Source organism: Gossypium hirsutum, chromosome A06 (genome assembly GCF_007990345.1).
Source record: "Gossypium hirsutum isolate 1008001.06 chromosome A06, Gossypium_hirsutum_v2.1, whole genome shotgun sequence".
Taxonomy (NCBI): Eukaryota; Viridiplantae; Streptophyta; class Magnoliopsida; order Malvales; family Malvaceae; genus Gossypium; species Gossypium hirsutum.
The window spans coordinates 79747657-79768368 of NC_053429.1; the positions used below are offsets into that span (position 1 = coordinate 79747657).

The 20712-nt window shown below is 34.5% G+C and overlaps 2 protein-coding genes and 1 pseudogene across 2 annotated transcripts; 1 reads left to right on the forward strand and 2 right to left on the reverse strand.

Moving 5' to 3' along the window:
• Positions 1 to 6412: 6412 nt before the first annotated feature.
• On the forward strand, positions 6413 to 7924 carry LOC107929839 (oxygen-evolving enhancer protein 3, chloroplastic). The gene is made up of 3 exons (XM_016861357.2): positions 6413 to 7145; positions 7315 to 7610; positions 7723 to 7924. The coding sequence occupies exons 1-3, from the start codon at positions 6845 to 6847 to the stop codon at positions 7819 to 7821; spliced, it is 696 nt and encodes a 231-aa protein (XP_016716846.1). The 5' UTR covers positions 6413 to 6844; the 3' UTR covers positions 7822 to 7924.
• LOC107929838 (pentatricopeptide repeat-containing protein At1g55890, mitochondrial-like) lies at positions 6829 to 9714 on the reverse strand (annotated as a pseudogene).
• A 9579-nt stretch (positions 9715 to 19293) lies between these two features.
• On the reverse strand, positions 19294 to 20327 carry LOC107929822 (uncharacterized protein At5g01610). The gene is made up of 2 exons (XM_016861337.2): positions 19721 to 20327; positions 19294 to 19528 (listed from the first exon to the last, which is right to left on the reverse strand). Exons 1-2 carry the CDS (start codon positions 20151 to 20153, stop codon positions 19473 to 19475), a joined length of 489 nt encoding a protein of 162 aa, XP_016716826.1. The 5' UTR covers positions 20154 to 20327; the 3' UTR covers positions 19294 to 19472.
• Between the last annotated feature and the right edge of the window lie 385 nt (positions 20328 to 20712).

Here is a 20712-nt window from a genome sequence, read left to right on the forward strand (position 1 = left end):
TTGTCACACAGGTTCAAACTTACCAAGCTCAACTCCAAATATAAATATAGCGCCTATTAGCCATGAACTCAAGGTACTTACCCGATCCGTTGTCCGTGATCAACTCAATAATGTCGCACACTTAGTGTCCATAGTGATTCAAAATATATATTAAGTCCGCACACTCAGTGCTATATAATCAACTCGCACACTCAGTGCTATATAATCAACTCGCACACTTAGTGCTATATAATCAAACTCGCACACTTAGTGCTGTACAATTTAAACCCGCACACTTAGTGCCAATCTCATGATCATAAATGTTTATACCTGCACACTTAGTGCCGAAATCAACAACTCAATACATCTCACCTCTTTTCTTTTCATTCAACACTTTCATCACCACATGCATACATGTATATAAATTTATCATTCCATTCGGCATAATTACATAGACATTATGTCTATTTAGATCAATACAAAATATATGCTTGGTGACTTACCTTATGTTGGGGAAAACGATTCCAACTCGGCTACTCGATGTTCTTTCCTTTGCCCTTGCTTGCCTCTCCACCTTTAACTTCTTGAGCTAAATCGATAAATTAACTAGTTTAACCGTCTTGCTAAATATTTATATCAAAATATTAATGATTTCATAGCATAGGAGACACATGGCCAATTCTTATCTTTCTACCCCATGCTTTTGAACTATTTGGTTAACAACCATATACTATCACCCTATTGTCGATAATCCAATCAAGGATAGTATCACAATTGTGTACACCCATATAGCCGAATGTGCAAGATTAAGTTCAACATCACCTATATACTTAATTAGATGGCTGAATATACCAAATTAAACTTAACATTAAATGTCACAAGAACCCTAATCTAATTTGCAAATTGCTTGGCCAAAGACTCACAAGTGCCTTATCTATAACCTATTCGGCCATACTACTTAAACTTAGCCTTTCATACACTTATATCTAATGTCATAGGGATGCCAAATCCTTAAGTGTTCCAACATCTAACTTACTCAATTCAACACATCAAACAACATTTATACCGATTTTGCTAGCACACAAGCCTTTGGCCGAATGTCATTAACCTCTAGTCACCTAAATTTTTATTCTTTAAAACTCATCCAACACTACATTCGGCACCTCCAACCTATAATTTAGATATTCTCAAGTTCATTCACAAGTACATTTATATGACACATATAGCATTAACATTTTTCAACATGAATCTATAACATGACCGAATACTCATGCACATACATACATAAAGAGAACTCAAATAACACCCAAAAATCTCCTTTCCAAAGTGCATATATACCCATACATACGGCAACTTCCATTCTATCTCCCAACAATGAATTCATGAATTTAGCTATGGGTTAACTAGACTATACACTTATCAACTTAATCTCAACATCAATTAGAATAAAATCACAATGCATACCTTTCCTTTGAACTAGCCATGGCCGAATGCCTTGGTTTCTTTTTTTCAATCTTTCCTTTCTCAATTTCGGTAATGAAGGAGATGAAAGATGAGCCTTCCTTCCTCTTTGTTTTCTTTACTTTATTTCACTAATATTATTTTTTTCTCACATAATGCCATTTCTTATTTTAATAACTAATTAAACATATATATTTGCCCATCAACACCCATCTTGGCCGGCCACTATAAAGAAAATTGGGCAATTTGACATGCAAGTCCACCCTTGTGTTGACATGCACTAATAAACCATTTAAAATTAGTCTATCATATTTCACCATGTCTCATATTGATCCCTATTTAATAATTTCTCATGCAATTGGCAAAATTAGGGAATGAAACGTCCACATATGCATGTACACACATAATAAGCATAGAATATAACAATTAATTATTTTTACGACTCGGTTTTGTGGTCCCGAAACCACTTTCCGACTAGGGTCACATTAGGGCTGTCACAAAGCCACATAAAACAATGCACAAGATTTGTTTAAGTAGATAATCTCAAAGAATTCTATTACTCGTAAGAATTCAAGATACAATGGATGATTTACAAGTGAAGAGAGGCTCTCTATTTATAGTTGAGCTCCCCCAAAACCGACAATCTAGATCAAGTTACATCGACGGACGGGATTAGCCTATCACTTAAATCTAGGGATTTACAAAATTATATAATCAATTTACATAATCAAATCCAATCTAATCTTATAAGATATGATTCCCCTCAATCTTCTAAGATTAATTTCCCTCTTTACTAAGGTAGCCTATGTTGTCATATATTCATCATTGGGCCACTCAGGCTTTAATTTGATAGGATTCTCCAATAATTCTTTGAATTAGGCTAGTTCTCGTGGGCTAAATGATCCCCATCTAGTCTATAGACCTCCATGAGACACATCTTGTGCGATACTCACGGGCTTTGCACTTTGGCCTGTGACAACTGCACCCTCAAAGATAAATCCCACCCCAAAATTGAATCTTCCTCTCCTCTATTAAATCTAACCAGGCAGAAAGAATCATTATGTCCTAAGTAGCCACAGAAAAAACAAAAAAGTGTCAATTTTTCATACTTAAAACTCACATAGGTACACTTTCCAGAGGAGACCAAAATCATTTTCTTCCATTTTAACGGTCGCCTAACATCCAATTGCGCCCGAATCTGCATGAAATTTCTTAATCCTTTCCCAGATTGCTTAAAATCATATTCTTGAAACTTCCCAATAAAATCCTCTAATTTCTTTGCTACACACTATGAGAAAAACCTCAGGGGTAAATCATGCACTTGCACCCAAAAAGATGACAGTACCAAGGGCACTTGCACTGGATCATCTCCCTCTTCCAGTCGATGCATCACCAAAAGGTGATTATTAAAAGTTCATGAAGCCCCATTCATCACTCGATCAATGTCCATCTTATGAAAAAACTTAAACAAATACCTCTTTTCTCCCAGATCTGAGAGATGAACTCCCCCTAACAAATGCCAATGATTTGCCATCGTACTCCTCACTGTTGAGAAATGAACAACACTCACCGTGAGGAAACACCCAGCCAAACAAAAATCATCCACTATTTTTTTAGGCTCAAATTCATTGGGTAACAACAAAACCTCGTCCACTCCATCATTTAATGTTAACCCTGCTAGATCCGTTTCCATAGCAAACCCCCGCCTACCCCAAAACCAAAAAACAAATAGTCAAAAACAATCAAACCCACCCACTACACTGCCGACCAACAACACAAAAATGCAAAAACCACACACATGCTAAAGCAACAGACTAGAGACGTACAAGAACTGCAAACCTACCTTCAGAGTATATTTTAATTTATTTTTTGTGTAATTTAAAATTAATCAAAAATATAATTTATTAAATTCTATTTAATTCGACTGGCCAAACCTCCTTTATATAATAAACACTTAAATAAAAATTCTTAAAAGAAATATAAATTCCTAAGGAAAAAATGGCACTAATAATTTAATCTATAGTTGAACTTTGTTTAATAAATAAATAAGAAATTAAAAAATTTTAGAACTATTTAAATATTTGGTATTTGCAAGTCTTATCTAATCGAAATTCTAATAAAATAAATGAATAAATATATAATATCTTAAATAAATATCTAAGTAATATAAAACTTTAATTTGATTCATTTCCAAAAGTGCTTAAAAATAATAAAATCCCATCAAAGAATGGGTTGTAAGTTGGTTGATATTCCGAACCATCCTAAGTTTGTATCATTCCACCTTTTTCAAAAAAGGTGCATCCTCAAATCCAAGCATCATGTGTGAAAGAGTATGGTGCTCCAACCATTGGATCCACAAAATCCTAAAATAATGAAATGCCACTAAAAACATTCGAGTCATGGTTAGTTAAACCATTATCTCTTTTCTTTTTGGTATGGTTGACTTGTTTCTTTGCATGCTTTTTATTCTTCTTTTTTAGCAAAATTATCAAATTTTATCTCATTTGTGTTTTCTCTCACAAAGTGTGGGCTCAAAATATGATTTTTTTTTTCTCTCTACACTTCTTTACACCCAGTCTTTTTACATGTGGTAATCGCACTACCTAAAACTACCTTGCAATTCAAAAATTCACCGCTGACACAAATCTGTTTTTCACAAGGTAAATTCGTTTAAATGATTTTGAGATGTAGAAAAGATTGGAAAATTAGACCAAAGCTCAATCAAAAATCTTTCTTTGTTATACACCTTATTCAGACAAGCATACACTAGATAACTTTTTTCCTTGATTTTAGGTTTTGTGCTCCATGTCTTACTTTTAATCTGCAATTCTTTTCAAGAATTTTTTTTGTCTTCACACTAAGAAACATTATAAAAGATATATATGTTAGAAAAAATAAAGGATAGAATTATGCGTGTCTTTACGTCCAACATTTTGAAAAGAAACCTGCAAATCTGATAGCAACTAATGCGATATCAAATGATGTGGAAACCCTGTTGTGATCCTTGAATAATTTGTAAAAAAAAATAAAGAAGATAAATCATTTGTATTGATAACATAAAGTTGTAAAAAGAAAGAAGAGATGTAGTAAACAGCGAAAGGAATGAAATTTTGTTGAATTGAATGAGAGACCAAATCTAAAAAAAATAATCAAATTTAGATAATAGAAAACAAATAAAATAATTAAACATAAATGTAAAGGACAGAAATCCCTTGTGGAACTTTAGATTTGCTCTCATAAACGTCAATGATTGGACGAATTTTCTCCTACGAAATCCAACTCTTAGAAGCATTGAAAATCCTGCAATTCTGGAAGACTTGAAAAGTAACAAATTTGAAAGGAAAAAAAGTTGAATCACTTGAACTCCCAAAACACTCTTTATATCTCACAAAGAAAAGAAATAAAATTTCACCAATTTATTGAATTTTGTCTAATTTAACCGGCTAAACCTTCTTTATATAGCTGCAGATTTCTTAGTAAAGCTGGCAAATGGCGAACCAATTGGTTTCAGATGGCTCCAAAGTCCACCAGATGTATTACAGCAGATTCTTCAATTGGATAGTTCAGGGTCTTCCCAAGCTGGACTACAGGGACCCTAGTTTCCTTTAAATATTGTTTATCTTCAATATATATAAATTCCTGAGAAAATTATCTATAGTCAAACTCTATTTAATAAATAAAGAAATAATTAAAAACTCTTAAAACTATTTAAATATTTGGATTTACAAATTTTATGTAACTCAAACTTTAATTAAATGAATAAATATATTAATCTTTAGACTTTTAAGCAATATAAAATGTTAATTTAACTTATGTTCGTAATGCTCAAAAATATTTGGATCCCATTCAAAACTACTTCACTAATTACTTCTTCTTCCAAAGCCTTGTAAGTTTGTACCATCATCATAGTGGGTGTTTTAGATTCTTCTGCAACCAAACCTTTCTATTCATATTTTTGGGTTACAATTTTTATTTGTGAAATTTTATAAGTTTTTCTATATTTTTTTATATTTTTAAACATTTTAAAGTTTTTTTAATAATTTTTATGTATATATATTTTTAATTTTTCATAATTTTTAATATTTTGAAACTTTTTTTTTACAATTTTTAATAAAATATTTGATTTTTTGTTTTTTTAAACTTTTTTTTTGAAAATTTTTACAATTTTACAATATTTTTAATAATTTCTTTAGAATTTTTTATAATTTTTTAGAAAATTTAATTTTCTTATTTAATATAATAATTTTTAATTTTTTTGAATTTGATTTAAAATTTTTCTACTTACCTGGCAGTGCCACACCAAGATCAAAATGGCTCATTAAGCATTCGTTAACAGCCACATCAACATATTAATTGTTGATTAAGCCATACTATGCCATTTACAAAAAAAAAATGCAAAACTTGTTTTCTTCTACAAAAGTTTTCATACTTTGGAAAAATCTATAAATTCTTTAATATTTTCTAATTTAAATTTTTATAAGAAATTTCTTATAATTGTTTATTAATATTATATACTTTTTTATTTTTAAAAATTATAAATTTGTATGAATTTTGGGAAATATTTTCCATATTTTTTGAAAATTTTGAAGATTATTTTGAATTGTTTGTAAACATTTTCAAAGTTTTGATAAATTTTAATATTTTTACAATTTTAAACAATATTTAATTGTTAAATAATTTTGATTTTTTTTATTTTTTTATAAATTCTACATTATATTTTAATTTCTAAAGTATTATATAATTTTTGGGAAATTTTTAAAAATCAATCAACCACAATTTGATGTTTTCTCAATTTTGTAAAGTACTGGAGAGAGATATCAATTCATTTAAGTTCCAAATTGACAAAGTATTTATACCAAAAAGAAAAAATAACGTTATTTTAGGCCCATTTGGGTCGAATTGTTTGGACCTATTTTGACTAGACTTCCAATTGGGTACATGCATAAGTCACCACCAATTGTTAGTGAATTTTAAGAATTGAAGTTATTTCTTTTTATATTGTAATAAATGTTGATGAACAAGTTTTCTAATCCAATGCTTCTTTTATTTAGGTTGTAAGATTACTGCAACTTCGCCTTGGGCAACGATGCGTAGAAATCTTAACCCGGTTGAATAAAAAAAAAGACATGCAAAAGTCTACATGTCAGAACAGAAACCAGGTCACCAGGAAAAACCAATCCAACATGTCAAATGCCAAGAGCAAGAATCATAGTGTACCCCATATGTCTAACAACTATTGGTTAAGACCACATCCAACTTATCCAAAGTGGAAAATCGCAGATAAGGTGCGTCGCAAACCACAACCAATCTACATCGCAGAAGTTAACACCATCAAATCAAACACCCCCCACATCAAAACCTACACTTGGCTCATTCAGATTGAAAAAACACTCTGGTTGTGGAGATGGCACAGGCAATGGCATCAATGGCTGGTTTACGTGGCTCTTCACAGGCTGTCCTGGACGGCAGCCTTCAACTCAGTGGCCAAACCCGCTTCAACATTCCTAGCAACAACCGAGTGGCTGTGGGTAGGTCTGGTTTCACTGTCAGAGCTCATCAGACACCGGCCGAGCCTGAGACTGGACGCAGAGCCATGTTGGGTCTTGTTGCTGCTGGTTTGGCCACTGGCTCCTTTGTTCAAGCTGTGCTTGCCGATGCCAGAAGCATCAAGGTTGGCCCACCTCCCCCTCCCTCTGGTGGACTGCGTAAGTCATCCATTCTTTTCAATTTATACAAATTTAATCAACATTGTTTTGTAGGCCATGGTCCATAAAGAACTTGAGAACTGGAATTTTAGCTGGAAAAATGGAATCATTATATATTTTATAAATGTTCAAATTTTGTAATTTGATGATGAAATCGGCATGTCGGCAGCTGGAACTCTGAACTCTGATGAGCCAAGAGACCTTGTTCTGCCATACAAAGACAGGTTCTTCCTCCAACCAGTTACTCCAGCTCAGGCAGCACAGAGAGCAAAGGAATCAGCCAAGGACATTCTGGGTGTCAAGAACTTGATTGACAAAAAAGCCTGGCCTTATGTCATGAATGATCTCCGTCTCAAGGCCGAGTATCTCCGCTATGACCTCAACACCGTCATTGCTGCCAAGTCCAAAGATGAGAAGAAAACTCTAAAGGACCTCACCAAGAAGCTCTTCAGTACCATCGATGATGTATGTTTTTGAAGTTTTGCTTTAGGTTTACCTGCATAATTGCTAGCATCATTTAACATGGTAAATTATCATGAATTTATGATATATTTTTTCCTTTTGGTTTTTCTTACAGCTTGACCATGCAGCCAAGATCAAAAGCACCCCTGAAGCAGAGAAATCTTACGCTCAGACCATATCTAGTCTGAATGATGTTCTTGCCAAACTGGGCTAAGAGAATGCTTAATTGTATTTTGATGTAAGATAGCTTTGTTCATCGTTTGTAGACACACTTTCATTTCTATGCTATCTGAAGGAACCTTTACCACTTAACGAAATTGAAACTTGTTTAAACTAATAACCAATCAATTTAAGCTTTGTTGGTAAACAAGGCACACTTTTTGCCTAGCTTCCTTGCAGTCGGAATGTTTAGACTGAACTGTTTCCCCTTAGATTCCATTAAAGTTCACAAAAGTTGGTAAGAAAATGACACTCCAAGCTTAATTTGTAAACAAGTTATCATTACTTAACTCATCAGTTCATAGGCACAGAAGAAGAACCACCAAATATCACTCACAGTTCAAGTGTTGCAGTTCAAGTAGAGAGAACAAGCGCATCCCAAAATCATACAATTCATTTTGATCCCAAAACAGAGCTAATATAAAATACCAACTGCAAAACAAAGATGATTATCAAAGTTTCAGTTCCAAAATTCAATTCATCATGTAACTTTGAGGTTCGATACCAAAAGCTAAAGCTGCAGAAAACCACTGACTAGAAAACAGATCAATATTACCTCCGCCACTAACATGAAAGTAGTTGGCTGCAAGAGGTAAAAAAAAACCACTTGCTTTTAGATACTCGTTCAGACTAGATTAACTAAAATGAAAGATAAAATAGCTATGGTAAAACCATGGCACTACTCTGCAGGCATTTTCATCTTATAACGACAGAAATTATTCGTCTTAGCAAGCTTCACGAGTTCCTTTGCATCTTCAATGTTGGAGGCTTTGACCAATTCATCCACCACTCGCTGTAACAATGCAGCATCAACCAATTTCTTCCTACCAAAAATCTCCTTGCACAGCTCAATGGCAAAACTCAAATCACCCTTCTCACAAAGGAATGGAACTAACATCGTAAAAGTCAGCTTATCTGGTGCACATTCATTTTTCCCTATCTGATTATACCACTCTTTAGCTTCTTCCAATTTTCCCTCATTAACAAATCCTCTAATCATATAATTGAAGGTAAACACATCAAGCTTAAGTCCTTTACTCCTCATTTCTTCAACCAAGTTAACTGCCTCTTTCATTTTCTTTTCAGTTGAAAATCCAAGCAACTTAGCATTATAACTCCTAATATCAGGCTCCACATTTTTCTCCACCATTTTACCCCATATCTTCTCCCCATCATCAAACCTTCCATTCTTAAAAATCTCTTATAAAAGCGTGTTAAAAGTAATCACATCCGGCTGCACACCCTTCTTCTCCATCTCATCAAGCATCAATCTAGCAGAATCTAAAGAACCCATCTCACAGAAAGCCTTTATAACCGTATTATAAGAAACCAAATCTGGCTCAACTGACAACTTTTCCGGCAGCTCCTTGAAAAACCCATTAACCTTATCAAACTTTTTGGCATTCACGCAAGCTCCCATAAGAGCATTGAAAGACAGCAATCCTCTATTCGGCATTTCATCAAACACCTTGTAAGCTTGCTCAAACATGCCCGATTTACCGTACAAATGGATTAATCTAGCAGCAAAGCCTTCTTTGGAAATATCTTGGTATTTCTTTTGATCTTCCAGGACTTCTTCGATCCATTGGAAGCGCCCAGCTGAAGCAAGGCGACGAACAATATCTTCATAGATGCCGCTTCGTCGCGGAAGCGGCTGTACTCGCAAGATTTCTTGAATTTTTCAACGAGACGCTTGAGGTCCCGCTCTTTGTAGAGATCCTCCGAGAATTTCCGAACGGAGTGGGGCTGTGGGTTTGGGGTTGTGGAGAAGGTGCGGCGGAGGACGCGAGTTAGAGATGACATTTTTAGGGGTTTAAGGACGCGTGTAGCTGTACGAGTGTAGAATGAGGGTTTTAGCGTAAGAAGCTTCGGTTTTATTGTTGGTTTTCCTTCTAGTTTTTTTTTTTTTAAAAAAAAACACTTAGTCAAGCAGCCATTTTATCTAAAAAGGCCTTTAAAAAATTTAATTACGGAAATAGGCCGTTTATTGGTTTATTTACCGGATTAGGCTATTTTTCACAAAAATGCGTCCACATAAGTGCGTTTTTAGGGTACGTGTCAGCAAAACGCTCCCTTAGAGAAGCATTTTGCCCGTTTTTTAAGGTTATGATTTTTTATTATTTAATTAATTTAGGGTTAGGGTTTTTTAGAATTTAGAGTTAGGTTTTTTAAGTTATGGTTTTTTAGGGTTTTAGGATTTAGGGATTTTAGGAAAAAATTAATTGAATTGGGATATAAATTAACTATTAATTTAAATACTAAATATTAAATTAGAGTTTAGGGTATTAAGGTTAATTGATTAAATTAGGGATTGATTTAGGGTTTAGGGTTAATTGATACATAATAGTTTAAACATATTATTTTAATATTTTATTTCTTATAATATTTTAGTAAAAAACCCTTAAATAACTCTTAACGTGTAAACAATAAGTTGTAATTCGATTACTTCAGCGTTTAGGTTTTTTTCCCTTATCAATGGCTTAGATCATTTTATTTTTGATCCACCGGCTAAGTTTCTTTTACTTTGTAACAAGCTCATTTCTGTTTTTTTTTTAATTATTAATTTTCAATATACATACACAAAAAAAAATTCTCAAAGATAACATGATTGCAGCATATATACATACTGGCGCTATGCTAAGTTCAAGGTTTCGAGAAAAAATAATTGAATTAGGATTTAGGATTTTAGGGTTAATTCATTAAATTAACTATTAATTTTAAATACTAAATATTAAATTAGAGTTTAGGGTATTAGGGTTAATTCATTAAATTAGGGTTTAGGTTTTTCAAATAAATTTATGTTTAGGGTATCAGAAAAACATATAAGCAATATAATTTTTTTGTCTTAGGGTTTAAGGTTTAGGGTTTCTACAAGAATAATTCTGATTATACGTTTCTGAACAAATAGTGTCGAAAAAAGCTTTAAGTGCACTGTTAGCAAAATTTCTGGAAAAAGCTCCCACATGGACGCTCTTTTGCTACAGTAGTTCGTAGAAAAATAATTCTGAGTAGACGTTTCTGAACAAATAGTGTCGAAAACGCATCAAGCAGGATGCACTGTCAACAAAATTTCTGGAAAAAGCTTCCACGTGGACGCTCTTTTACTACAGTAGTTCGTAGAAAAATAATTCTGAGTAAACGTTTCTGAACAAATAGTGTCGAAAACGCTTCAAGCAGGATACATTGTCAGCAAAATTTTAGAAAAAAGCTCCCACATGGACACTCTTTTGCTACAGTAGTTCGTAGAAAAATGAGGCTATAAATGAGCCAAATTTTATTCTCAGGTTGCATAACTTACAACAAAAAAAATTAGAGAGGTTAAGAAGAAAAGAAATTGAAGATGAGTGAACGTATTAGTGCTATTATTTACTATGATGGTGAGGTCTGTAACACCGAGAACGGTGTTGTTTTTCTATCAGAGAACACAACGAGACTGGTTTTTAACCAGAACATAGATTTGACAGAACTTCGTAAAAGAATTAGGCGTAAAATCTTCAGAACGACACCAATGAAAGTTTTTGTCTATTAAGTATCGATTTTGTGGTTCAGTTGATCCTGTGACATATGACTCATTCGACATCAAAGACGCTCGTAGCTTGGAGGCAATAGTGCAGACTCATCTCGCTAGTGGATCACTTTATCTTGAGTTATATGTACAATTTTCATCGTCAAATGATTCATTTGCAGCTTCAATATTTACTGCTGGTCGAGAGGAATACACAACCCCGTTCGACACTCCGTTAGTAGGTGGCAAAACACGGAAGCGTCTGTGTTTAGTAGCAGCATGGAATATCCAACCCCTGTACGACACTCCGTTAGTGGATGGGACATGCACCTCAGTGGGTCGATGTTTGATGCTGGAAATATGTACTAGGGAATGACATCAACTTCTAGTGGTTGGCAATCCACATCTGTTTGGAGACATTGTGAAACATCCATAAGGAGGGATGATATACTCCCTACGATGTCCACCGACGAGGGGACCACCTTCTACGTTGTACATGATGATGGGTCAGATAATGAGTCTGATGTGGATCCACCTCGAGAGGCCGGTCTCGATGGTGCAGAAGTTGCATTATTTTCTGAACCAGAGCTTGTTCCAACCATACCTGAAGATGTTGAAGGGGGTTCAGATAATGAAGAAGAAGATCTGCGATTTAGGGCGTACTCGCCTCCAACCTACATGCATAATGTCGATCTATCTCAAGATGATGTGTCGGAGCTTCCAGATCTACCACACAGAAGGCGTGACCATCCAAGTTCCTTATTAGATTCAGGTGAATTGGAAGTTGGTAAGGATTTTTCCAATAAAGATAGTTTTCTTGGTACATTAAAACAACATAGCATCACGAACGGAGTTAACTATAACGTGGTTAAATCCAAATTCAATAAGTTTGAGGCCAAGTGTGCAGTGCAAGACGGTACATGTTCATGGAAAATCATGGTCTCGTTGAGGAAAAAGACAGGCTTGTGGGAGATAAAAAAGTACAAAAATCCACATACATGTGTTGCCGGTATAGTATCACTAACTGTTTAGAGTTTTTCAATAGTACTGTTATTACGTACTGTTGCATTTTTTAACGTATTTCGTTGACAGGTGTTTCAGAAGATCATCCCAAGATGAATTCAGATATGTTAGCTACCTTAATACCACTGACGGTGAAGGCCGATCCTAGAACTTTAGTGCCGGTCTTAATTGCCAATATTCGTAGCCAGTTAAAGTACGCCTTTTTATCGCAAGGCTTGGATAGCTAAGCAGAAGGTGTTGGAAAATATTCATGGTGGGTGGCACTTCATATAATGAAGTGTGGCAGTGGTGTCAGGTGCTAGAGAGATATGTCTTAGGTTGCGTAACAGACCTTGAAACGGAACCTGCGTACTACAACAACCGATTGCTCGGTGGATACCAAGTATTTAAGCATCTATTTTAGAGCTTTAAGCAATGTCGAAACGCATTTCTATATTGTAAGCCATTGGTACAAATTGATGGTACCTTTATGTACGGTTGATATACCCATTGACTATTGCTAACTGTGACACAGAATGGCAGTAGAAGAATCCTTCCAATTATGTTTGCAATAACACTGGGGAAGTCAGCTGATGACTGGAAGTTCTTTCTTTCTAGGTTAAGGAGGCATGTCTGCCTCCAACCTAATATCTGCATCATATCAGATCGGGGCACCAGAATACTAGCCGTAATTGAGCGACAGGGAAGCCTGTGGCATCGCACACACTATCGGTATTGCCTAAGGCACGTTGCATCCAACTACTACGGGCAATTTCGATTTACAAATGAAAAACGGCAAGTGACCAATATGGGTATTTAATATCTATTAATGTAATTTCGTTTGAAATATTGAATTTATTTTAAATGGAAAAGTGGTATGTCATTTTCGCTATCAACTTATATTGGCAGAGTATGAGATAAGTAATGACCATTTTCATGAGATGTTAGCGGTTTTGCATTCAGTTAACGAAGAAGGCGCAGACTACCTCTGCAACATACCTTTCGAACAGTAGACACAAGCATACGATGACAGTCTATGATATAGTCATATGACCTTAAACCTAGCTGAATGCATAAATTCTGTTCTAAAAGGAACACATCATTTGTCGATAACATCAGTTGTTTGAGAGACATATTTTTGTTTAGTGGCACTATTTCTGAAGAGAGCAGCGAGTTATAAAGGCCAAATGCAAAGAGGTCGTGTATGGTGCGCAAAGGTATTGCAAGAAATTAACAAGGCAAAGGCATGGGCGAACACCATGCACACAGTCTATCACGATCAAGACAATCTATGGTTTCGTGCGACGGAGTTTGATAGACCGCACGAATGTATTATTGGCGGGCAATATCATATACACTTGAGAAATAAGACTTGCGACTGTGGGAGGTTTAACGCACTTCGTTATCCTTGCGCTCATATAATTGCAGCTTGCCAGAATCTCCGTCTAGACCTCATGAGCTATGTCGACAGAGTGTACAAACTAGAAACCATTTACAACGTGTGGAGACACGTATTCCCACCTATCCCAGATGAACGTAAGTGGCCGCCTGTATCGCTTGCTCCGTTTAAGTTATTACTGAATAGGGAATTGCATCACAAACCAAAGAGTCGACTTTGTTCAACTAGAATACGTACCAATATAGATATCTGAGAAATAACCAATCATCAGAAGTTGTGCAGATGGTGTAGAAACTCAGGGCCATACAAGTAAATCATGTCTAAATCAAAATAGTTGATAGTTGTCGTAAAAAACTATGTTGTATTATTTATATTTTATTAAATAAAACTATGTTGTATTACAATTATCTTATTCAAAAGAAATTTTATTTTTATTAAATGAAACAATATAAAATTTTTTGTACAAATATATTAAAAAAAATCAATATCTGTGACGGTCGGAATCAATGCCACATAGGGGTTGTCGACGGGTCCGTGTTGGATTCCTCATTCGATCAACTTCCGGTGGGGTTGTGGTTCTTCTGGTAGTGGATTTGGTTGTGGGTGTTGGGAGGGTGACCCACCTTGATAGAATAATGACTATGGCGGTGTTTGCATCATCCATGGCAGAGGTGCTTGAATCCCGTAAAGTGATAGAGATTGGTAGAAAGAAGAGCTCCCCGATGGTGCCTCGTGCGATCCCTCATGTGACGGTGACCTATAGATCCGAGGTTGACTCAGAATAATCGGGAACGGAGATGAACCAGCCATGGATTCCAACCTGTCATAGGACTAGGAAAAGGAAACATATAAGGGATAGGATAACCACCTGGCATAATCTAAAAAGGCTGTGATGTGGGTGTCATCGATTGAACTGTTAGGCCTGGTGATTGTGTAGGTGTTGTTGATGGGCTTGCGTCGTCGTCCCTTCTTCTTGGATTTTCACTTTCGCAATCCCCGATAATGACACCAACAACTTGACCACTTCAACGGTGCAAACGTTTAGAGCAAAATCGTGCAAATAATATACATATATAATTAAGTGCGGTATATGTAAGCAAACAAGTCAGATTATAATATAGTTTAGTGTTACAATGGAACACTAATAAATATTCTGAGGATTGTACCCAAGGGATTGCAGATTGGAGAAATTATTATTAAATTAATTACAAAAAATAATTACTAATCTAATCAAGTTACAAATTAGTAGTGTGAATCCAATTTAAAGTATTAATTAAACTCATTAAATTAATTAACCTAATTGAATTTCTTATTTCTAGTGTCAATGATGCGAGCTCTGGGCCTATTATCGTTTAAATCCCTAATTATCAATTAAATCACTAATTACCTTCAACTGAGTTATTTATTGCCCTTAGCTAAGGATTGCCATCTAAGTCACTCTTTCGGTCTCTTCCTACACATACTGAATACCCTTTCAGTCTCACCATTTGACACAAGTTATACTCGACAGAATATCCTCTCGGTCACACCTGTCTCGATATTTTACTAAGGGTGTCACTCCCTAATCTAAGTCACCTGTCTCGATTTTGTGAGCTTCTCATTAATGGCTCTCTAGAGTTTCCCAATAATAACTCGCTTGAACCTTTTCGATATTGGCTCACATGAGTTTCCCGATTACGGTTATTATGAGCTTCTCGTTACATGGCTCATATGAGCTTCTTGTTATATGGCTCAAAAGAGCTTCCCGTTTATATGCTCGTATAAGCATCCTGAATATGAATTAATGGATTTCAGATTTGTACACTTTGTGTGTACTACCTGGATATCCATCGATATTTTAAATGATTTAACGGGCAAAATCCTTTACGAAAAAAATGAATTAAAATGAACCGTTACCTGTATATACACGAAATGCAAGGAAATTTGATATTGATGAGTTCATAAGCAATTCTTGATATTCATGTCAAATGATTGACTAACATGTTTGGTGAAGTGGCGTGTTTAGGCTATTAGCCTAATTGCATGAATGCATTTTGTATGTTTATTTTAATGAAAATGAATGGTAAGTTAATTTCTTGTTATACTAACTTACTAAGCATTAAATGCTTACTCTGTTTTATTTTCTCTGTTTTATAGTAAATCAAAAGCTTGTAAAGGTTGGAAGCCGGTCGGAGCAACATCACACTATCCTTCGGTTCGTTTTAGTATAAAAAGAAATATTTCTTTTGGGTATGATGGCATGTATAAGCTAAGTTTGGCCAAATGATGGCATGAATGTGTTTGGTTGTGATTTTCCAATGGTTTTGCTTATGTTGAATATATTTTGATGTAAATATATATGTGTGTGATTTTATTATGCTTGATATGTGTTTGGTGTGGTTGAATAATATGTAGTTTATAAGCATGCAGTTGAAAAGATTGAAATAGTATGTTTGGTATAAGTAAGAAAATATGTGTTTTGATCATTATGGTAAATGTGAATGCTAAGGTGTATGTGATAAAATGACTTGTCTAAGACTTGATTTTGGCTTGATTTGAATGATTGATATTGCCTTGTGAATGTATCAAAGTGTTGATGTAAGTGGAAGACAACTTGGGTGAGAAATATGGCTTGGAAAATAGCCTATTTTTGTCCACACGGGTAGAGACACAGGCATATGTCTCAACCGTGTGTGACACACGGCCTAGTACATGGGCGTGTGGATTGGCCATGTGTCTCCTGCATCTTAAAAATTTAGAAATAGAATGCTCAAAATTATTCATACGGCCTAGCACACGGGCATGTGGCTTGGCTATGTGATCCAAGTCAGAGAATTACACAGGCACGAACACTGGCTGGGATACGACCATGTGCCCTACTTCGAATGCCCACACGGGCGTGGCTTCCCTGCACCTAGTGAAAATTTTGAAATTTCACGAAAAATTCTCTGAGCACCCAGTTTAGTCCCGACTTATTTCTAATGCATATTTTGGGCCTCGAGGGCTTATGTAAGGGTCAAAATGGTTGAGTATGATTGATTTCTGGTATGGATGTTAAATGATATGAAATAACTGTATTTGATCTGTAAATTTTAGTAATGCTCCGTAACTCTGTTCTGGCGATGGATATGGGTTAGGGGTGTTACACGGATCATCCCGGTTCTAAAAAAGGCTTCTATTTTAATTTGTTTTAATTTTAATTTTCTTTATTTTTCATTTGTTCGTTTTCTATTTGATTTTGAGTCTATAATTATGTATTTTATTTACAATGGTTACTGAGCTTGGAGAGGTTATTATTTTGAAAAGCCTTAGGAGTGATTTGAAGTGATTATACATAAATTGAGGAGTCCAATATGACCCGAAAAGATGAATTTTGAACCTTCTAATGCGTGTCACGATACAGGTTCCTTTGTGTTGCGACATAGAACTTCGACACAAGTTGTGTTGCGACATACGGGGGTTGTATCGTGACATGATATCGGGTTTTGCAACTTTTTTCAGCCCGTTCTCTGCGTAGCCGTCATCTCTTTTAAATACCTCACTTCTTGTTAGCCCCAATCACTTTTCTTAAGCATATTTTGGAAACCTAAAAAACCTATTACAACTGCCACACCTCTCTTCATCTTTCGTCAAATTTTTAAGACTTCAACTTCGATTCTTCTATCTATCTTCTCTTTCTTTGTTATTTCTTTATCTCTTTTTGTTCTTTTCCTCTTTTTTGAAAGTTTGAAGCATCCCATTAGGATCGACGAACGTCCCGATACGTGCAAGATCATTACGTAACAAGGTTAATTGTTCTAGTCTTGTTCTATGTTATAAGTGGTGTTTGAGTAATTAGCTCTTTAGATCTTTTAATTAAAATTGTTCAATGGTACCACGAAAAGCACAATGCACCAACGAGGCATCGATGGAAAGCTATGCCGGCCGCTTCCACAGCGAATCAATGGTGCAATATTACTTAGAAATGGATGAACGTATGTTTATCCAAGAACGGGGGTTCGATCCCTCGTTAACCAAGTGTGAAGCTACTTGGGAGTTGGTTATTTGCCCAAGCCCGCACTTATTTGTAAATAACTAACCCTACCCATATTATTTTTATTTATTTAAAATTTAAAATTTAAAATTTATATAATTTTTAATTTAATATTTAATAATTATATATATTTTTATTTATTTAAAATTTTATATATATTCATCTTAAGCTTTTTTAATGTTTACATTATAGTACTATTATATATAAAAATAAAAAAAATATACAACATTGTAAACTTTAAGAAAATGGATCAGGACTCGAGCCTCGAATGCTTAAGAGCTTGGTCAATTTTTTAAATGGACCTAAAATTTTTATTGTCAAAACTCATTTTTTAGGCTTAATATTTTTATTTAAACCTTCCTAAATTTCGAATAATCTTTTGGACTTGGAGCAAATAACTCGACCCATGAACGATTCTAGTTAGAAACCATCCTTTCTAAAAAGTAATACGGTAGGAAGGGTTCAAACGGTTAACTGAACTGAACTAGTATTAACTAAATTAACCAAACTTTTTAATCTTTTAACAGTTAACCGAACCGATTTTTTTAAAAAAAATTAACCGAACTAAAATAGTTCGGTTAATTCGGTCGGTTAACCAAATTAACCAAAATTTATATGTTTTTTTTTTGTTAAAACAAGTATAAAACATATATAAAAAAATGATAATGTTCATTTGACCGAAATATTCAAATTAACTGAATTAAACTACATATAATTTGTATAATCAATTATTAAGTTCAGTTAATTTGGTTAATTCAGTTAATTACCCGATTTCGAACTGAATTAACTGATAATCGAACTTTCAAAAAATCATTAACCAACCTCCGACCGAATTATATTGGTTAAGCCACCGATTAATCGAATTAGATCGATTAGATCGATTTGTTTAGTTTTAATCGAAATTTTAACACCTCTAACCGTAAAATTCAATTAAATCAATTAGCAACAAGTTTTTATCATCCACAATCTTAAAATTTATGATTACACAAAATTCATTTCATCAACATTCAAATAAATGAATCTTCAAAAAAGAAAAAAAAACAAATGGAACAATTTCTAAGTTTCAAACCACAAGCTACCAGTTGTAAAAAAATATCCTGACAGTCAAGATACCTTCCAAGCTTCCTTCTATATATGGAGGATTATGTCATGGCTGTTGTGTTGGCAATTGCTTGCTACATTTAAGTCACAATGTTAGCTAAGAGGGCCCATACCTAATTCCTTGTTCCAAAGGCAGCTCTTGCTTATTTCTTAAATAAAAACCAGTTGTTTTCCTCATAGTAACATAGGGATGGATGACATAAAACTTGAGCCCCAATCTATGAATGACTTTAATACAAAATCTAAACAAACTCAAAAAGAAAACAACATTTTCTATTTTATGTCAAGTGCTGTTAACTAATACCATGAACAAAATGATGGAAATACCCTTTAGAATAGCTAAACAAATTCTATAATTCTTGGCTTCGAAATTTAAGAAAACAACTTTTAAGTTTGTTGAGTATGAAGAAGCTAGGTGAAAGAGACGATCATTCCATTAACAGGTTTATGAACTCCCAAAATTTGTCACTTGATTGCAAAATCTTATCTTCCATTTCCCATCTTTACATTCATCTCCACATATACCATCTACAATACAAACTCATTTTCCCCATCTTGTTTTGGAAAGAAAAAAAAAAAGAAAAAAGAAAAACAAAATCTCTCTTGAAAATGAAGCAATGGAACAAATCATCTCTGAACTTGAAATCCCATCTTCTTCCTTCCAAGAATTTCCGCCAGAACTCCTGCATTTTAAGACCCATTTTCAGATGATTTAACAACACAATTCTAAGAAAAAGAAATAGAAAACTTGAAAGATCTAGACTATTTCTAATACCATCCTCTGCCCAAAACAGAGGAAATTAGCATAACCAAAGAAACCAATAATTGTAAACAAATCCAAGATCCAACTCAATTAGTAGGAGAAGAAAGATTACCTTGACGCTTGCAAACAGGAGGATCTTCAAAGAGGGAAAGGGAAAGTTGTTTATGGGCAACCCCGATATCAAACAGAATAAGGCCAGAAGAAGGATCATTAACAGTGATACCTTTAACATTAAACCACACAAACAGCTCTTCCTGAGAGAGGCCTTCAAGTCCCACAAGTCCACCATAGCTAAGATTAGCTGTGATCACACGGTCAAAGTGTACCCTCCCATCAAACTTGGCCATGCATGGGGTTTCCAGGTGCACTTCAAGGCGACCATCATCAGGGTCAAATTTATAGGATTTAACATTGTCTGGGAAAAGACCAACAGGCAAGCCTTGACTCTGAAGGAGATCATGTAAGGAAGAGGCGACTAAGAGAGGGAGAAGAAGCAGAGTACCGAATAAAGATATGGATGTCAGAATTTTCGGAGATGGAGACATTGTTGGGATGATTTTCCAAGATTGGGACACAAACTTGGGAGATCTGAGGTTTTTCTTCCTTCCAAGGGTTTAAAACTTTAAATTTAAGGTCGATTTTTAGGGCTAGCAGAGTACTGTGTCGAATTCTATGATAGAAAATGAGAAATGGGGGCCAGGAAGGACTGCCCAATTTCTAGCCTGGCAATTTTTAATTTATATATTGACCTTATACTTTGTTCCTGTTATGTGAAATTGACCTTTCACTCCTTGTATTTTTTACATATTTGAAATTTAGTCTTTCTTTTCTTTAATCTTATGAATTCAGTCCTTTTACTAATTTGATTTAATAATTGAAGGCCAAATAAGTAAATAAAAACTATTTGAATATGGGTTTGTAAGGTTTCAAATTCTAAATATGGGTTTGTAAGGATTTTCAACATTTTTTAAAGTGAAAATTGATATATGTTTTTTAATTATAGGGCTTCAACACTATTTTAAATTGGCCACATATGCATTTCTTTCAAAAGAAAAAGGGTCATATAATTCAATTTAACGAAAATCCTTTATCGGTATTATTAAA